Raw genomic sequence first — 18,453 nt, 5'->3', positions numbered from 1 at the left:
GAGGGAGGGATCTTCTGAGGGGGAGGAGCCCCTTATCCCATCCTTGTTTCACTGACACTCAGGCACTTATAAATGGGGACTGCTGAAGTTGAGTTCACTGCATAGCTCTGACGAAGAATGGACGTTCCCTTCGAAACGCATTAGCTAATTGTGATGCCTGTGCGTTCCTCCACGATCTTTGGAAGGTATCGCTCATCCTAAGTCGCATGCTGTTTGTCGGTGCACTTTTATGTTGTGCCTCCTCCACCAATTGCTTGTGAGTTGTTTCTTTTTACTATTTTTATTCAATAAATGTTTTAAAAGTTAATGCACAAGGCTGGTGCGCCCCTGTTTCTTTTTTCCTTTCGGTTTCTACTAGGATCCCCCATCCTTGAGGGCAGCAAGGCCTGCGTTGACGTACCATTTATATGGTGATCCACTTGTGCGCAGGAGTCGTTTTTCTTTTTTGCTACTTTACTGCGGCTTTACAGATCTGAGCCATGGGGGCCTGGTGACGCACTGCCCAAGCACTAACCGCCCTGGTAGAGTGCGCTTTGACTTGAAAAAGTGGAATCTTACCCCTTAAATCATAAGTCTGAATTATAACCTGCCGAATCCACTTAGCGACAGTGGATTTCGACGCTGCCTGTCCTTTCTTAGGACCCTCTGGCAGTACAAATAAGACATCAGTCTTCCGAATCTGAGCAGTCGTCTTTAAAATAGACTTTGACCGCTCTCACTACATCAAGACAATGTAGTGACTTCTCTTCCCTGGAACATGGTTTTGGAAAAAACGATGGCAGGACAATATCTTGGTTCAGGTGGAAACCTGAGTCCATTTTTGGCAAAAAATCTGGACAAGGGCGTAACACCACTCTGTCCTCATGAATAATCAAGTATGGTTCTTTACAAGAAAGAGCAGCCAATTCCGAAAACATCCTTGCTGAGGATATAGCAACCAAGAACACCAGAAGAACACCAGCTTCCTTGTCAGAAGGACTAAGGGAATATGCTGTATCGGTTAAAATGGCTGTTTTTGTAACACTGACAAAACTAAGTTCAAGTCCCAAGGGCTCACAGGTGATTTAACTGGCGGATTAAGCCGCATCACCCCTTGCATAAAACCCCGGACTAAAGAATGTGTAGCAAGCGGTCTTTGAAATAAGACCAAAAAAAGCTGAGACTTGGCCCTTAATAGTACTCAAGGCCAACTTCATCTCTACCCCTAATTGTAGAAAGGCAAAAATTCTGCCTATGATATATCTCCGAGGCTGCCAACCCTTGGATTTACAACAGGAAACATAAGCCCTCCAGACTCTAATATATAGTTCTGGAAGCTGGCTTCCTTGCATTAATTAAAGTAGAGACAACTGACCTGGAAAGCCCACGTTTTCTCAGAATGTGGGTTTCAATAACCAAGCTGTTCTATTTAGAGACCATAAAGGTAGGATGGAATATCGGCCCCTGTGAGAGTGGGTCTGGCCGCAGTGGAAGGGAACATGGATCCTCCAACGCCATCTTTACGATTTCTGCATACCATGACCTTCTGGGTCATGCTGGGGCTACCAGAATTACCGGATTTCTTTCCAGCTTGATCCTGCAAAGAAGTCGTGGCAACTGAATAGGGGGGGGGGGGGGGGGGGGAATGCATCAATCAGTGAGAACTGATCCCACGGGATCACCAACGCATCTATTCCGCATGCAAGTGGATCCCTTGTCCTGGACACAAAGTTGAGTAACTTCATGTTGAATCTGGACGCTAGAAGATCTACGTTCGGAGTCCCCCATCTTTGGCAAAGAGTCCAAAAAATGTCGGGGGTGAAGGGACCATTCCCTCGGGAATAACTGCTGGTGACTCAGGTAGTCCGCCTGCCAATTCTTTACTCCCGGAATGAAGACTGCCGACAGGCAGGGAGCATTCCTTTCTGCCCAAGTTAGAATATGGTTCACCTCTGTCTGCTCTGCGAGACTCTTGGTGCCCCCTTGATGATTGATCTAGGCCACAGCTGTGGCATTGTCGGATCATAACCTGAAAGTCCAGGCCCCGAATCTCTAGGATGTTGATGGGCAAGGCTCTTTCGGTTCTTGACCACTGTCCCTGGACAGTTGTCTTTTCTAGCACTGCTCCCCAGCCTGACAAGCTGGCATCTGTCGTTACCACTTTCCAGATAACTGGTCTGAAGGATTTTCCTTTCAGCAGATTCTGGGTTAGTAACCACCAACTGAGGCTTTGGGACACCCTTGGGGACAGCTGCATTGGCAAGTCTAAAGTTTGAATCGTTTTGTTCCAAGCAGACAGGATACTGTCTCGAATGGAACTGGGCATAGTGAACCGCTTTGAATGAAGCCACCATCTTTCCTAACAACCTCATGCAAAGGCGAATGGAGGGATCTCCTTTTGACCTAACCAGCCACACCAGCTCTCTTATGGAGTTGATTTTTGCCTGAGGCAAGAACACCTTTTTCTGGGCTGTGCCTATGATCAGTCCCAAATACTCCAGCCTTTTTAGCGGTTTTAAGGAAGACTTCTCTGCGTTGAGGATCCAACCCAGACTTTCCAGGTAACTGGTTGTAATGCATAACTTAGCTCCAAACGAGCCACTGACTGGTCTATTAGCAATAGATCGTCTAGGTACGCCAAGACTGTTCTGCTCTGTGCCCTTAACTTGGCTAGAGGTGGGGCCAGCATTTTTGTAAATACCTGGGGTGCTGTAGCTAGCCCGATGGGCAAGGCTACAAACTGAAAATGCTGCTGTTCTACCTCGAACCGCAGAAACCTTTGGTGAGCGGGAAATATAGGAACATGCAGATATGCATCCTTGATGTCGATAGACGCCAGAAGTTCTGCTCCTTGTAGGATAGAAACCACAGACCTGATTGACTCCATGCGAAAGGAGCGTATCTTCAGGAACGGATTTAGATTCTTTAGATCTAGAATAGGTCCGACATCTCTATTCAGTTTTGGTACCATAAAGAGGTTTGAATAAAACCCCAAACCTTGCTCTTCTGTGGGGATTTGTATGATCACCCCCTGAGCCAGTAATCGGGCTAGTGCCCGAAACAGAGATTGCCTTTTCCCTGGATCTTTGGGAACGTTTGATCTCAGAAAACGAGATGGTGGAAACTCCCGAAATTCTAGTTTGTATCCTAGAGACACCGTGGAGATGACCCATCTGTCCTGAATTTCCTCTTGCCAGACTTCTGAGTATTGCAGAAGTCTTCCCCCCCACTCTAGCGAGGGGGGGGGGGCGCCCATTCATGATGAGGCGTTGGAATTCTGCTTTGTGGGTTTCCGCCCCCAGGACTTCTTCTGTGCCTGGGCCTGACCCTGAGGCTTTCCTCTAGAGTCTGACAGCGGAGGCCGTCGCCACTGCCTAGAGGCGGATGCCCCTGGCGCAGGAGAAAGAGTCCTCTTAAATACTTTCTTTTGACTGGCAAAACAGTACTTTTCCCATTAGAAATCATTTGGATGTATTTGTCCAAATTATCCCCAAATAGCCGATCCCCATGAAAAGGAAAACCAGTCAGATTAACCACAGGATTCTACGCATGTGTACTAGCACAAGCGCAAGATGGGACACCTGGTGAATAGAATCTTTCATGGCGTCTATGGCAAAGCATAATGATTTTGGTAGCTTGGCCAAATCCCAGGCTTGTTGTGCAGAAACCTCCTTAAGGCGATGTTTACACTAGTGCGACTTTTCATGCGATTTGGGACTGAAAAGTCACATGACAAGTCGTACCCCGTGATTTCCAATGAGTACCGTTCATATCTGTGCGACCTCAAGTCGCTGCCACTAGTCTCTGCACTACTTTGGTCCCACTTTGATGCGACTTGAGGTCTATAGACCTCAAGAATACACAGGCATTTCTTCAAGTTGTGGTTAAAAATTGCGGCAAAATCGTGCGACTTTGGGGACGCAATAGTGGAAACATAGCCTAAGGGCCTGTCTAAACTGGTCCTTTAGGGACTGACAGATGCCTATTGCAGCGACTGCAAGCTGAGTAATGGCACCTGGCAAGGAAAAAAAGGATTTTAACAGGAATGCCAACCTTTTATCTGTTGGATCCTTAAGCATTTGTGCATGGTCTACTGGACAAGTTAGACTTTTATTCTCACTGGAAATCGCAGCGTCAACTGCTGGTACATTCCATTTTTTGGTGAATTTCTCCTCCATGGATTAGAGTGCTGTGAATCTCTTTGGAGGGAGAAAATGCTTACCCGGGTGATCCCATTCAGCATAAATAAGCTGTTGTAATAATGCATGGACAGGAAACGCATGCAAAGGCTGTGAAGGTTTTAAAGAACCTAAAGAAGAAATTGAACTTTCAGCTGACTCCGTTAGGTGTAGCTTGAAAGTGGAACAAACCATCTCCGTAACAGATTGTACCAGCAATTTCTCAGATTGCGGGACTGAAAAAGGTTCATCTACCGTTGTCTCCTCTGCAGAGGAGTAATCGGTTTGCCTTTCCTCCTGATCGCCTGAGGGTAACACCGCATCCTGTACCCACTGTTGCGTCGGTAAAGGGTCTGCGTTGGGGGAGGGGGAGTCTAACACGCTTCCTATCCTTTTGGATGGAGGATGCGATTAAAGCCACTAATCTTCCTTCTAGGCCCTGCAGGGAGGAGGAAAATGCATCTTCAGTCACGTATACCGGGCCGAGATGTTAGAAGAAGCTGTACCACCAATTGGTTCCAATGGCTCACCCTGGCTTGCCATATCTGGTATCTCAGGGGGAGGATGACAGCGTGGAGGCACGACTGGAGTTCCCAGCGTCTGGGGGTGAGATTTTTGGTACCTTTGTGGTGTCTTTTTTGGGAGCCATAGTGCTGAGCACAAAAAGCAGAGAATAATAACAATACATTTTATTTATAGTGTGCTTTTCATCATAAGATCTCAAAGTGCTACAGGTTAAAACAAAAAAAAAGAAAAATGAACAATTTATACAATAAAACAAAACATCTAAAATGAACAAAAAGCTTTGCTAAAAAGAAACGTCTTAAGCCCTATTTTAAAACAATCAGTAGATTAAGGAGCCCTCAAGGTGTCAGGTAGGCAATTCCACAGGCACGGGGCAGCTACACAAAAGGCCCTGTCTCCCACTGTCCTGAGTGTAGTTCTGGGTATATGAAAGTTTGAGTGAGCGGAGGGAATGTGTTGTATTTAATGGTTTGAGAAGTTCTTTAAGGTAGGGAGGGGCATATCCATGGATACCTTGCATTGTGAGGAGAGAAACCTTGTACTCAATCCTGCCGGAGACAGGAAGCCAGTGGAGTGAGTGGAGAATGGGGGTGATGTGCTCATGTTTTGGCACTCTCATCAGGATCCTTATTGCAGAGTTTTGGATGTTTTGAAGCCTCTGTAGACTCTTTCTAGTAATCCCAATGAGAAGTGCGTTACAGTAGTCCAGTCTGGAGGAGACAAAATCATGAACCAGCTTTTCGGCATCTGAGAGGGAGAGAATGGAATGGAGTGTAGAGATATTACGGAGGTGATAGAAAGAAGTCTTGCATAGGTGATTTACATGGGCCTCAAAAGTGAGTTCGGAGTCCATTTTTAGACCAAGATTTGTGACTATTGATGAAAAAGGAATGTTAGAACCGGACAAGGTGATGCTAGTAATGGATGATGATTTGGTCTGGTAAGGCGTGCCAATCAGGATGACTTGTTTTAGAACTGTTTAGTTGAAGAAAGTTGTGCTCCATCCATACCTTTATCTCCTCCAGACAGGTGGGGAGTACTGATAGGGATGACTGTGAAGATGGAGTTTCAGCTGTAGCATTTACATATAGCTGTGTGTCATCAGCATAGCAGTGGAACGAAATTTTATAGCCAAAAACTGACCCCTGGGGAACACCACAAGTAACTATGTGAATTTGATTTGAAATGGCCCAGAGAGATGTATTCTGTCCGGTTTGTGAGGTATGATTTGAACCAACTGAGAGCTGTATCATTTAATCCAGTGGTAAGATGGAGCCGGTTTAAAAGGATACCATGGTCAACAGTATCGAATGCAACAGAAAGGTCCAAGAGGATGAGGAGGGAAGGAGAGCCAGCATCGGATGATATGAGGAGGTCGTTGTAACTCAGACTAGGGCAGTCTCTGTACTGTGAACAAAGCGGAAACCTGACTGAAATTTTTCAAAAAGGTTATTATGTTTAAGATGGACCTGAAGGTAAGTAGCAACAGCTTTCTCAAGCACTTTTGATATGAAAGGGAGATTGGAGATGGGCCTATAATTGGATAGGACTTCCGGATCAAGAGTGGATTTTTTAAGCAATGGTCTAATAATAGCATTTTTTTTAAAACAGGGGGAACGTGACCAGTTTGAAGGGAATGATTTAGAACAGCGGTGATCAGGGGACTCAGGACATTGATATTAGTTTTTACTAGAGAGGTTGGGAGAGGGTCCAAGGGACAAGTGGAGGGTTTCATCTGCCTGACAATATTCTGCACCTCTTCTGATGACATCTCAGGAAAGCAGTTTAGTGGTTGGGAAACGATATATTTTGGGGGAACAATTTAGGTAGGAGGACCAGAAAGGGCAGAGCAAATATGTGCAATTTTTGATGTGAAAAAATCCATAAATTTATTGCACTGCTCTTCTGTAATTGCAGTAAGTGGAGGGGATTTTGGTTTAAGAAGGTGGTTTAGAGTAGAGAAAAGCTGCTTTTTGGTCATGCTTACATTACCTAAAGTTTTTCCTGGAGGGGTGCTAATACAGGTCCAAGGGAGTGGTACCCCGACAAAAAGGGACCCGGTCCTTGAAGGTTTGCTAACGCAGCCGCCGTGATGGGTGAAGTTTGGATCTGTCTGTTAAAGCAGTATCCTGCAGCGAGGATAAGTTAAGGGAAGAAGCCTAGGAACTGTAGAAAGTCCACCTATGTTTTTTCTTCCATGAGTAAAATGTTGTCATGCCTTAAAATCTTCACTAAAGGGAGTAAATGCACATACCTTAGTACGTTGCTTCACAGTCAGTGCAGTGTCCCAGCTAAACAGCATGTGTGTGGTAACAGTAGCTTGTATTCCCCCCCCAGGGGGTGCAAAGGCGGCGGCTTACCTATGTTGGATTTATTCCCCACAGAGCTCATAAGTTTTTTTAAACTTCCCGCCTCCTTTCTTGCTGGGTCTGCACTGTGACTATGGAGCGTGTTTTTCAACTGCCGTCCACGCGCGGACTATGGCTAGTTTTAAAACCGGGGGGGGGGGGGGGGCAAATCAATGACAGAAGGGGCGTGGTTAAGACGTGGCTCAAGGAGCAGCGCCGTGTGCTGGATGTAAGTTCACAAGGAGCACACGGCGCTGGGGACAACTGAGAGACAAAGACAGACGCTTCTCAGCTAACCAGCTGGAGTCTGACACACAGGACACAGGAGCGCTGGGGGCACATAAGGTTGCATGCAGGCATTTCCAGTACAGGAAATAACATTCTACTCAGCACAAAAGCTGTACTTTATTAGCGGCATTGTTTGCTAGACTATTTGCTCAGCGAGTTGTGCATTTACTTAGTGCCAATGGCTCCCGCTACTATCAATCTGTCCAATGAGGAGGGAGACAGCGGTGAGAGCCACTGTTCTCGTGCACGTCACTGGATCGGATCAGGCTCAGGTTAGGAAAAAGGGCAGGGAGGAGCTGCAGCACAAAAGGTTTTTCAACTTAATGTGTAGAATGCATTAAAGGTGAAAAACCTTAAGGCTTTAGAACCACTTTAAAGTGGTTGTAAAGGCTAGAGGTGCATGGAATGGAAATGTTGGTGCCGAAACTAGAAATTTACAATTTTTAAAATTATATATACACACTCACAATATATATTATATATACATACACACAAACACAGTGGGTACGGAAAGTATTCACACCCCCTTAAATTTTTCACTCTGTTATATTGCAGCCATTTGCTAAAATCATTTAAGTTCATCTTTTTTCCTTATTAATGTACACACAGCACCCCATATTGACAGAAACAGAATTGTTGACATTTTTGCAGATTTATTAAAAAGAAAAACTGAAATATCACATGGTCCTAAGTATTCAGACCCTTTGCTGTGACACTCATATTTAACTCAGGTGCTGTCCATTTCTTCTGATCATCCTTGAGATGGTTCTACACCTTCGAGTCCAGCTGTGTTTGATTATACTGATTGGACATGATTAGGAAAGCCACACACCTGTCTATATAAGACCTTACAGCTCACAGTGCATGTCAGAGCAAATGAGAATCATGAGGTCAAAGGAACTGCCTAAAGAGCTCAGAAAAAGAAATGGGGCAAGGCACAGATCTGGCCAAGGTTACAAAAAAATTTCTGCTGCACTTAAGGTTCCTAAGAGCACAGTGGCCTCCATAATCCTTAAATGGAAGACGTTTGGGATTACCAGAACCCTTCCTAGAGCTGGCCGTCCGGCCAAACTGAGCTATCGGAGAAGAGCCTTGGTGAGAGAGAAGAACCCAAAGATCACTGTGGCTGAGCTCCAGAGATGCAGTCGGGAGATGGGAGAAAGTTGTAGAAAGTCAACCATCACTGCAGCCCTCCACCAGTCGGGGCTTTATGGCAGAGCGGCCTGACTGAAGCCTCTCCACAGTGCAAGACACATGAAAGCCAGCATGGAGTTTGCTAAAAAAACACTTGAAGGATTCCAAGATGGTGAGAAATAAGATTCTTTGGTCTGATGAGACCAAGATAGAACTTTTTGTCCTTAATTCTAAGCGGTATGTGTGGAGAAAACCAGGCACTGCTCATCACCTGTCCAATACAGTCCCAACAGTGAAGCATGGTGATGGCATCATGCTGTGGGGGTGTTTTTCAGCTGCAGGGGGGACAGGACGACTGGTTGCAATCGAGGGAAAGATGAATGCTGCCAAGTACAGGGATATCCTGGACGAAAACCTTCTCCAGAGTGCTCAGGACCTCAGACTGGGCCGAAGGTTTACCTTCCAACAAGACAATGACCCTAAGCACACAGCTAAAATAACGAAGGAGTGGCTTCACAACAATTCCATGACTGTTCTTGAATGGCCCAGCCAGAGCCCTGACTTAAACCCAATTGAGCATCTCTGGAGAGACCTAAAAATGGCTGTCCACCAACATTTACCATCCAACCTGACAAAACTGGAGAGGATCTGCAAGGAGGAATGGCAGAGGATCCCCAAATCCAGGTGTGAAAAACTTGTTGCATCTTTCCCAAAAAGACTCATGGCTGCATTAGATCAAAAGGGTGCTTCTACTAAATACTGAGCAAAGGGTCTGAATACTTAGGACCATGTAATATTTCAGTTTTTCTTTTTTAACCACTTCCCTACCCGGCCATAGTAAAATGACGTCCACAGATGTGATCTCCCATCCTGGGTGGACGTCATATGATGGCCCGGGCTTCCCGGCCGTCTAGGGGGCGCGCGCCCGCCGCGTTGCTCGGGACCCGGTGCGTGTGCGATGTCCGCCAGGCACCCGCGATTGCCCGTTAACCAGGCTGGACCGTGGATCTGTGTGTGTAAACACACAGATCCACGTCCTGTCAGTTGAGAGGAGACCGATCTGTGTTCCCAGTACAGAGGAACACCGATCGGTCTACTCCCCTTGTGCGTCCCCTCCCCCTACAGTTAGAATCACCCCCCTAGGAAACATTTAACCCCTCGTCTCACCCTAGTGGTTAACTCCTTCCCTGCCTGTCACATTTATACAGTAATCAATGGAATTTTATAGCATTGATTGCTGTATAAATGTGAATGGTCCCAAAAACTGTGTCAAGTGTCCGACATAATGTCGCAGTCACGAAAAAAAAAAAAAACGCGATCGCCGCTATTACTAGTAAAAAAATAAATAAATATATATTTTTTTTAAAAATGCCATAAATCTATCCCGTATTTTGTAGACGCTATAACTTTTGCGCAAACCAATCAATATACGCTTATTGCAATTTTTTTTACCAAAAATATGTAGAATACGTATCGGCCGAAACTGAGGAAAAAATTTTTTTTTTTTTTTTAAATTGGGATATTTATTATAGCAAAAAGTAAAAAATACTGTGTTCTTTTTCAAAATTGTCGTTCTTCTTTTGTTTATAGCGTAAAAAATAAAAACCACAGAGGTGATCAAATACCACCAAAAGATAGCTCTATTTGGGGGGAAAAAAGAACGTCAATTTTGTTTGGGTACAACGTCGCACGACCGCGCAATTGTCGTCTAAAGTGTGACAGCGCTGAAAGCTAAAAATTGGTCTGGGATGGAAGGAGGTGAAAATGCCCTGTATTGAACCGGTTAATAAATCTGCGAAAATGTCAACAATTCTGTGTTTTTCTGTCAATATGGGGTGCTGTGTGTACATTAATGAGGAAAAAAGATGAACTTAAATGATTTTAGCTGCAATATAACAAAGAGTGAAACATTTAAGGGGGTCTGAATACTTTCCGTCCCCACTGTATATATAAAAATGATATTATATTCGACTTTTTCATGAATATCATGAATTTAAATGAATATGAATTTATTGTCAGCACCTTTAGTGCAAGAAAAATGTATCCCTTTAAATTATACGTATGTCTTCACAGTGGTCCGTTGCACTTCCATTGTGGTGTTAAAAAATCTTGATTGCTGCATTGTTGGTCAGCTAAAAAAAAACAAAAAAAAAACAACGCACCTCCCTGTTGAAATGCATTGAAAACGCAGCAAGAACACATCAATACCAAAACCATGATGCGTTTTTGAGTCACGTGACCTACGAAAAACACACCATAAGTACAATAAAATCGAGGCATAGTTTTCGGTTCCATTGACGGCAAAATGCCGATAACACCATTTTTAGCCTACATGTTAAGGCGGCCGAAATTTTAGTGCATCTCTAGTAAAAGTTCAAGGTTTTTTACCTTCATGTATTCTATGCATAAAGGTGAAAAACCTTCTCTGTACACCAGCCCCCCCCTCCATACTTACCTGAGCCTAATCTTTCTCCAGCACTGTGCATGGGAGCCTAGGCTCTGCTGGGTCTCTCCCTCCTCACTAGCTGAAACAGCAGTGGGAGCCATTGGCTCCCACTGCTGTCAATCACAGTCAGTGAGCCAATGAAGAGATAGAGGGGGTGGGGCCAAGCCACAGCTCTGTGTGTGAAAGGACACAGAACTACGGCTCGTGAACGAGCATGCTTGAGTGCCCCTATTGCAAGCTGCTTGCTCTGGCCGCACTCGTCAGGAGGGAGGGGTCAGGAGCGCCAGTGGGGGGGACCCAAGAGGAGGAGAATCTGGGCTGCTCTGTTCAAAACCAATGCACAGATCAGGCCAGTATAACATGTTTGGGATTTAAAAGAAAACAAAAAACTAAGCTATATACTAAGCTAAGCAGGGCAATAACTTCTCTGCAGGATGTGGAAACCTTGCAAAAAGATGTGAACAAATGAATGGGGTGGGCAACTACATGGCAAATGAGGTTCAATGTAGAAAAATGTAAAATAATGCATTTGGGTGGCAGAAATATGTAAGCAATCTTTACACTGGGGGGAGAACCTCTGGGGGAATCTAGGATGGAAAAGGACCTGGGGGTCCTAGTAGATGATAGGCTCAGCAATGGCATGCAATGCCAAGCTGTGGCTAACAAAGCAAACAGAATATTGGCATGCATCAAAAAGGGGATCAACTCCAGAGATAAAACGATAATTCTCCCACTCTACAAGACTCTGGTCCTGCCGCACCTAGAGTATGCTGTGCAGTTCTGGGCACCAGTCCTCAGGAAGGATATACTGGAAATGGAGTGAGTACAAAGAAGGGCAACAAAGCTAGGAGGATATTAGTTATGAGGAAAGGTTGCAAGGACTGAACTTATTCTCTCTAGAGAAGAGATGCTTGAGAGGGGATATGATTTCAATATACAAATACCGTACTGGTGACCCTACAATAGAAATAAAACTTTTTCGCAGAAGAGAGTTTAACAAGACTCGTGGCCACTCATTAAAATTAGAAGAAAAGAGGTTTAACCATAAACTACGTAGAGGGTTCTTTACTGTAAGAGCGGCAAGGGTGTGGAATTCCCTTCCACAGGCGGTGGTCTCAGCGGGGGGCATTGATAGCTTCAAGAAAATATTAGATAAGCACCTGAATGACCGCAACATACAGGGATATACAATGTAATACTGACACATAATCACACATAGGTTGGACTTTTTTTTCAACCTCACCTACTATGTAAAAAAGAAAGCTTTAAATGCTTTTGCTTACAAAGCCACTTTTTTTCTTTTTATAGTTCCTTCTGTTAGATAACATGATGCCCCCCAGTGTATGTGACTTATAAAAATATGCTGCCTAATACCTTTTTTCCTAGCGGCGCTCACATGACTGCCTGCTGGTCTCCTCCCCCTGATCTGACAGCTGCAGGGGGAGGAGCTGGGTATCCCCCGCTGGGGTCAGCTGGGACGAGGAGATGAAGAGACCAACGGGGCAGTCATGTGAGCGCCGCTCGGAAATAAGGTATTAGGCAGCATAGTTTTATAAATCACATACACTGGGGAGCATCATGTTATCTAATAGAGGGAACTATAGTAGGCAAACAGTTATTTTTTTTCAGCGGGAGGATCGGGGAGCTAGTAGGTATGGAGAGGAGGGAGGAGAGAGCGGAGGACTGAGGCATGTAAACTGACCACGGTGTTAGGGCTCAGCAGCCATGATAAACCGTGGTCAGTTTACAGCGGGGGAGGGTATAGACAGGTGATACAGGGGTGGCAATTTTTTTTAAAGTAACAGACACTTTAACTTATGTAAACTACATTTTTCTTTGAAAAAAATGAGCCTAAATGGATGACGCCTGTGGGAAAGGGGCCTACATTTTAAGTCACTTATGTAAAGTGAGGTAACCACTAGTCCTTGGAACACCTCCCTCTCCACTGACAATGCTGCTAAGACTGACTACCTTGCTCCTCCATAGAGACAGCGGAGGAGTGAATGTAACCATCCTAACACTGGAAGTGTATTACTGGCCGATCACCAGGTGAATATAAAGGAAATGCCTGAAAAGAAATACAGCCATGATATCCAATATATGGAAAGCTGCATTGAATTTCTGGGTACAGGTCCGCTTTAAGCTGCCCCACAAAGGAGTATTCGGTGTGCACACCGCTCAGGTAGAACTCTACATCACAACATACAGGAAGCGGCATTCCGTGCCTCCAGCCCTGTTGTCCCAGGCCTTTCTTTTCTCCTCCATGACTGACCTGTCTCCAGTGACGGCTCAGTGACCCCGGAGTGAGGAAAAGGCGGCCCACGTACCGGACAAGCACGTGACACCTCACACCAGCCGCCCCAGCCAGCGTCCTTCTCCGTTCAACACGTGGGAGAGCTGTCTGCCACCACCTGACTTCCAGTCCTCCCAAACACCAGCGAGCCACAAAAAGAGGGAAGAGCGCCACCTATCAGCATCTATCACGCTGCGAGAAGAGGAGGCCTCCGTTGCCTAGGAGAGGAGTCAGAGGAGGGAGCGGGTGACGCAGTGTATAGAAGGCAGCGCGCTGTGCGGCGCGCTCTCACACAATCCAATGGAAGCTGAAGGCTGCGCGTGCGTGGACAGCGTCCCGGCCGGCACCGGCAGCAGTGCGCGGAGCGCAGGAGACATGAGCTCGGGGAAAGGTAAGAAGCGGCGGTACCCTATCACTCCATCCTTCTCCCTCCCCCCCCCTCCTCATCACCATCCCCCCTCCTTCTCTGTCCGGATACACACCCGCCGCCATTGTTACCGTTTACATCTGTCTCCCTCCTTAACGTGTCTCTGTTCCCTCTCCAGTGCTGGCAATGCAGGCCCGGAAGAGGAGGCCGAAGGGAAAGAAGGAGAAGGCACGGAAGAAGTGAGTAGCTGTCACTTAGGGGGGGTGGGGGGTGCTGTCATCATCTGTCAGTCATGGGAGCATCAGAGGAACAATTGTTCAACTTTATCCCTGAGCTCCCCTCTGCTGGATGAATGGGGAGATTGTTTACATTCCTCTAGGACCAGCATTGTTCTCATCTACTCCTTGTCTATAGGAGAGGACACTGCCTGGGCTGGAAGGACAACTACTCTATAGTGGGCATCATTCTTTGTGTTCATCTGAATAGAGGAGTGTAGGGGTGACCGTACAATACCTCTACAACTGGATTTCAATGTACCAAACCTATACTGTTAAAGCCCAACTCCGGGCACTTCCCCCTCTCCCCTATACAAGTGGAGCTGTGCCTGCCCTGTGTGGGTCAGCTGCTCCTTTTTTTTGTTTTAGGGGAGAGCACAAAGTTCATACTAACCTACTCAGCTGATCCTTTTGCAAGAAATGCAACCCCCCCCAGTCCAGCGGTGGACTGTTCCTGTTCATAGAGCGTGCTGGCACCAGGAACAGTCCATTTTCAAGACCACTGGAGCGCAGGGGTGCCAAAGCGGTCTTGCGCAGGTAGGATTGACAGGTCAGGTAAAATAGGGTACACACTAAGGAGGAGCTCAGGCGTGTTCGCAGACAGCACGTGCAGAGCCCGCCAGGTAGTTGGCATTGCACAGCGCTAATCACAGGCAGTGAGACATTTCCCGATCTCTGCAGCTGTGCATCGGGACAATGTCTCACTGTGGAAAATTGAAGAAAACAGCTGAACGGCCACACTCTGAATAACACCTTTTATTCGTGGCAAAACAGTGTAGAAGATACAAAATCTCTTACATCATGGTGATGAAAGGTACAGACCGGCTAACGCGTTTCACATTAGTATAGATGCTTAATCATAGCTATTATGATTAAGCATCTATATTCATGTGAAACGCATTAGCTTGTCTGTACCTTTCATCATCATGATGTAAGAGATTTTGGATCTTCTACACTGTTTTGCCACGACTAAAAGGTGTTATTTGGAGTGTGGCCGTTCAGCTGTTTTCTAAAATTTTCTACACCATTGCAGAGCCTGCACCTGAAGTTGTGAGTGAGGAGGGCAGTTATTAGAGACACCAACACGCTTGGAGTGGCATCGCTACCACAATGTCTCACTGCTTGTGATCAGCGCTACGCAGTGCTGTCTTCCTGGCGGGCTCTGCACATGCTGTTTGTGGACACGCCTGAGCTCATCCTTAGTACACACTATATAAGAACATCAGGCAAACGATCGTCCGGTTTTCCTTGATGTTTCGCAGCAAGTCGTTACTCAGGTTGGAAATAATGGATGAAAGTTCTCATACAACAAAGGCCTTTATTTGTTTATTGTTTCTGATCATGTGCAGCCTTTTGTATCTGATTTTTCTCGTACGAAAATCTCACACGTTAAAAGAAAGTCATTTTGTTTTGTTCACGTATGAGGAAAAATTTTGGAGTTTGTCCCTTCGGAAATTTTTGTTTGGAAAGTCAGAATTGGATGTCAAAAGTTGTGTGAACACTGTATGAAAATTGAACGATCGTGCTTTGTACAGATTTTTTTTTCCCCAGTTGCCTTATAGTGTGTACCCTACTTAAGGCTGGGTTCACACCATTGTAAAATGGATACGGGTTACTTGCATCCAGTTTGAAATAGCAGGAGGTTTTGACTGGCTCTCTATGGAGCCGGTTCACATATCTCTGCTGCAGCTGGGCCCTGTGCGTCTTTTGGTCCATTTCAGGTCTGAATTCAGCCAAAAATTTGGGCTGAAATCGGACCTGAAACTCTGAACCAGGACACACTGGACCCCTGCTGGGAGCTGCATGCGGCGAAGGTGTGAACCCAGGCTTAAGTGGAACTTTACCCATAACAACTTGATAAAAAAATAATGTTCTTTAGCAAGGAACATACATTCTACATTCATAATTAATGCTACCAAAATTAGTGCATGCTGTAAATTGTCTCCAGTATTGCTCCTGTTTCTTCTCGCTGGAGGCTGCCATTTTGCTGAAGCTCAGAGCCCCTGAACAGCAGTAATCATAAAGCAGAACTAACTCTATCAAATTAACAGTTTCAAATAACAGTTCAATTTCTGGAATGCTGGGATTGCTAACTGTCACATTTGCTTGTGTCCTCAACCAAACTAAAACAATCAAATGGCTGGTGTCATAACTTATCACTTGTGCAGCACCATAGCAGTTGCAGATAAAATAGAAGCAGCTTCCTTGGCGGTAAAGGATGGGAGGGTTTAATTCTGCTTAAAGGCTGTCAGTAGATCAGCCTCTACAAACTTAGCAGTGCCTAAAATAGAGAGCAACTGAGCACGTGCAGAGCAGGGTGAGACAGTGTATTACTGCATTATAAACACTTAAACAGTATAGGAACTTATATTTAGTGTTTTACATAGCTATATCTGTGGGCCAGCCTGAAGGGATCTAGCAGGACTTAATTTTCTGACTAAAGTTTCACTTTAATGCAGAAGTAAACACATCATTTTAACAGTTTTAAAAAAATGTAACTGTCACATTGGTTGTTCTCTCAATCTGTTAACCTCAAACTGTTAAACCTTCCAATGGCTGGTGTCATAACTGATCACATGTGCAGCATCATGGCAGTTAAAGATTAGGCAGAGGCCAAGATGGCGGCTTTCTTGGCTGAAAACTATATTAGGATTTACTTCCACTTTAAAGCAGAGTTCCACCCAAAAGTGAAACTTTTGCTTATCTGTCCACCCCCCCTGTTTTTGACAGGTACTCTTCCGCACTTCCGTAAGGCGGCGCTGTCCCTCTGAAGTTCGGCCCCCCCTCCTCCTCCTTCTTCTGCTGCCGGGCCAATTAGAAAGCACAGCGTGCTTTGTGCATGCGCAGTAGGGAATCTGGTTTCCCTTACCAGGAATGGCGGCGGCAGCACCTGACAGCTGATCTGAAGATCAGCCGGGGTGCCGATATCGCGGGAACCCTGGACAGGCAAGTGTCCTTATATTAAGTCAGCAGTTACAGTATTGGTTTCGTTGGGGGGGGGCAGGCAACCTCTTTAGATATATCTCTGCTGTTCACTCCTACAACAAAACAAGTAGTTAACCTGTGCAGTGAGAGCACAGCCCCACTGCAGGGGGAAAAAAAAAAAACACTGCCCGGAGATCTGCTTTAAATCAATATCTTTTCATTCAGGCATGCCTTTATGTTACATTGTTGGTTGATTTACTGGAGATTATTCAATTGGGGTGTATGGTCAGCTCTAGGTCTCTCTTATAGGGACATAATCATTTATTGATGTTTATATTCAAGATCTTGTTGACAGAAAGATCCTAAGCAAAATGTTCCGCAGACGCACATAAATGTATGTATATTAGAGCTGCTGGATTAATCATTAAGAATCGAGATCACGATTCTTTCCCCTCGCGATCTTAACAAAGCATTTTCCCGATTCTATGCAGAGTTCTCTGCTCAAGCCAACAGCTGTCAAAAAACAAAAAACAAAAAAACAGGCAGCCTTCACCGCTCCAAAAAAGCGGTTTGCAGGACTTTTTTCACCGCCCTGCCTGCGCACCGCTTCAGTGTTAAAGCCCTCGGGCTTTCACACTGAACAAACAGTGGAGGCTGTTTAGGGGCGGTTTTCAGGCGATATTTTTAGCGCAATACCGCCTGAAAACCGCTCCAGTGTGAAAGGGGCCTAAACCTTTTTCTGACACTTGTTGGTATTAAGTTAAAATCATTATTTTTTTGCTAGAAAATTACATCCAAACATTATATATATTTTTTTAGCAGAGACTCTAGAGAATAAAATGGTGGTTGTTGCAATATTTTATGTCACGCTGTATTTGCGCAGCGGTCTTTGAAATGCAATTTTTTAGAAAAAATCTGAACCATAAAATGTGAAAGATGATGTTACGCCACGAGAATCGTGATCTTTATTCTAAGCAAAAAAATCATGATTCTCATTTTTCCCACAATTGTGCAGCTCTAATGTATATACATACCTAAAATCCTTCATCCTCTTCTAGTTGCCAGTGTTGCAATATATGCACGTAAAACATGCCTATACATGCGTATGTGCATAAATTAGTGCACTTAAAGCAGCACTAAGCCCATTAATTAAAAGTGGTTGTAAACCTCAGACATGAAATATGAACAAAACATATCCTTTTATAGTGTGTACTTGTCTCAATCCAGAGCACTAATTGTAATTTCTGTCTGCTGCTTTCTTTCTCTGCTATCAGCATGTCACTTCTGACAATTTTCTTAACACCAAGAGTAAAATGGTGACAGGAGGGCCCTCCAGCTGATTGACAGCCTCAGCTCTGTTCCTGTGAGCTGTATGAAGGGGGGCGTGTCTCTTCCCTCCAATCAGCTCGCAGACCTTTCTTCACTGAGCTCTTCAGAGTGTAACTTCAGTTCTCCGCCCCCTTTTTTTCTGAACTCTCCGATACGCTTATAAATTCTGCACTTTGAACAAGTGTAGAGAAGAGAGGACTGCAGATAAACAGGTACAACTTATGTAGGACAATTTTGTTTCATTTCTGTGTATTACATTAGGACAGGGTATACTGGGTATATGTAAGGGTTTACAACCACTTTTAACGGTTTCAAAAAACAGTTACATTCCCAGCATTCCGAAAATGATAACTGTCGCATTTGCTT

At 45.1% G+C, this 18,453-nt stretch overlaps 2 protein-coding genes across 12 annotated transcripts in view; one reads left to right on the top strand and one right to left on the bottom strand.

The window, feature by feature from the left end:
• PUS7 (pseudouridine synthase 7) overlaps window positions 1–13,814 on the bottom strand; it is a 117,282-nt gene extending 103,468 nt beyond the window's left edge. For 2 of the 6 annotated variants that reach the window (XM_073619643.1, XM_073619648.1), the window contains exon 1: window positions 13,171–13,330. The gene's annotated coding sequence lies outside the window, so the exon portion shown is untranslated. Of the gene's footprint in view, window positions 1–10,474; window positions 10,568–13,170; window positions 13,368–13,673 lie in introns of those variants that run through there. The other 4 variants (XM_073619646.1, XM_073619645.1, XM_073619644.1 and 1 more) reach the window with 4 other exon arrangements.
• Window positions 13,349–18,453, top strand: part of SRPK2 (SRSF protein kinase 2) — a 281,731-nt gene continuing 276,626 nt past the window's right edge. For 4 of the 6 annotated variants that reach the window (XM_073619641.1, XM_073619639.1, XM_073619638.1 and 1 more), the window contains exons 1-2: window positions 13,350–13,582; window positions 13,737–13,797. In XM_073619641.1, the coding sequence (XP_073475742.1) occupies window positions 13,492–13,582; window positions 13,737–13,797 (152 nt within the window). In that variant the 5' untranslated portion in view covers window positions 13,350–13,491. Of the gene's footprint in view, window positions 13,583–13,736; window positions 13,798–18,453 lie in introns of all 6 variants that reach the window. The other 2 variants (XM_073619642.1, XM_073619637.1) reach the window with 1 other exon arrangement.

Source organism: Aquarana catesbeiana, linkage group LG03 (assembly GCF_042186555.1).
Source record: "Aquarana catesbeiana isolate 2022-GZ linkage group LG03, ASM4218655v1, whole genome shotgun sequence".
In the NCBI taxonomy this organism is placed as follows: Eukaryota; Metazoa; Chordata; class Amphibia; order Anura; family Ranidae; genus Aquarana; species Aquarana catesbeiana.
Note: the sequence above shows the minus strand (reverse complement) of the source record. Positions and strands in the feature narration are given on the sequence as shown.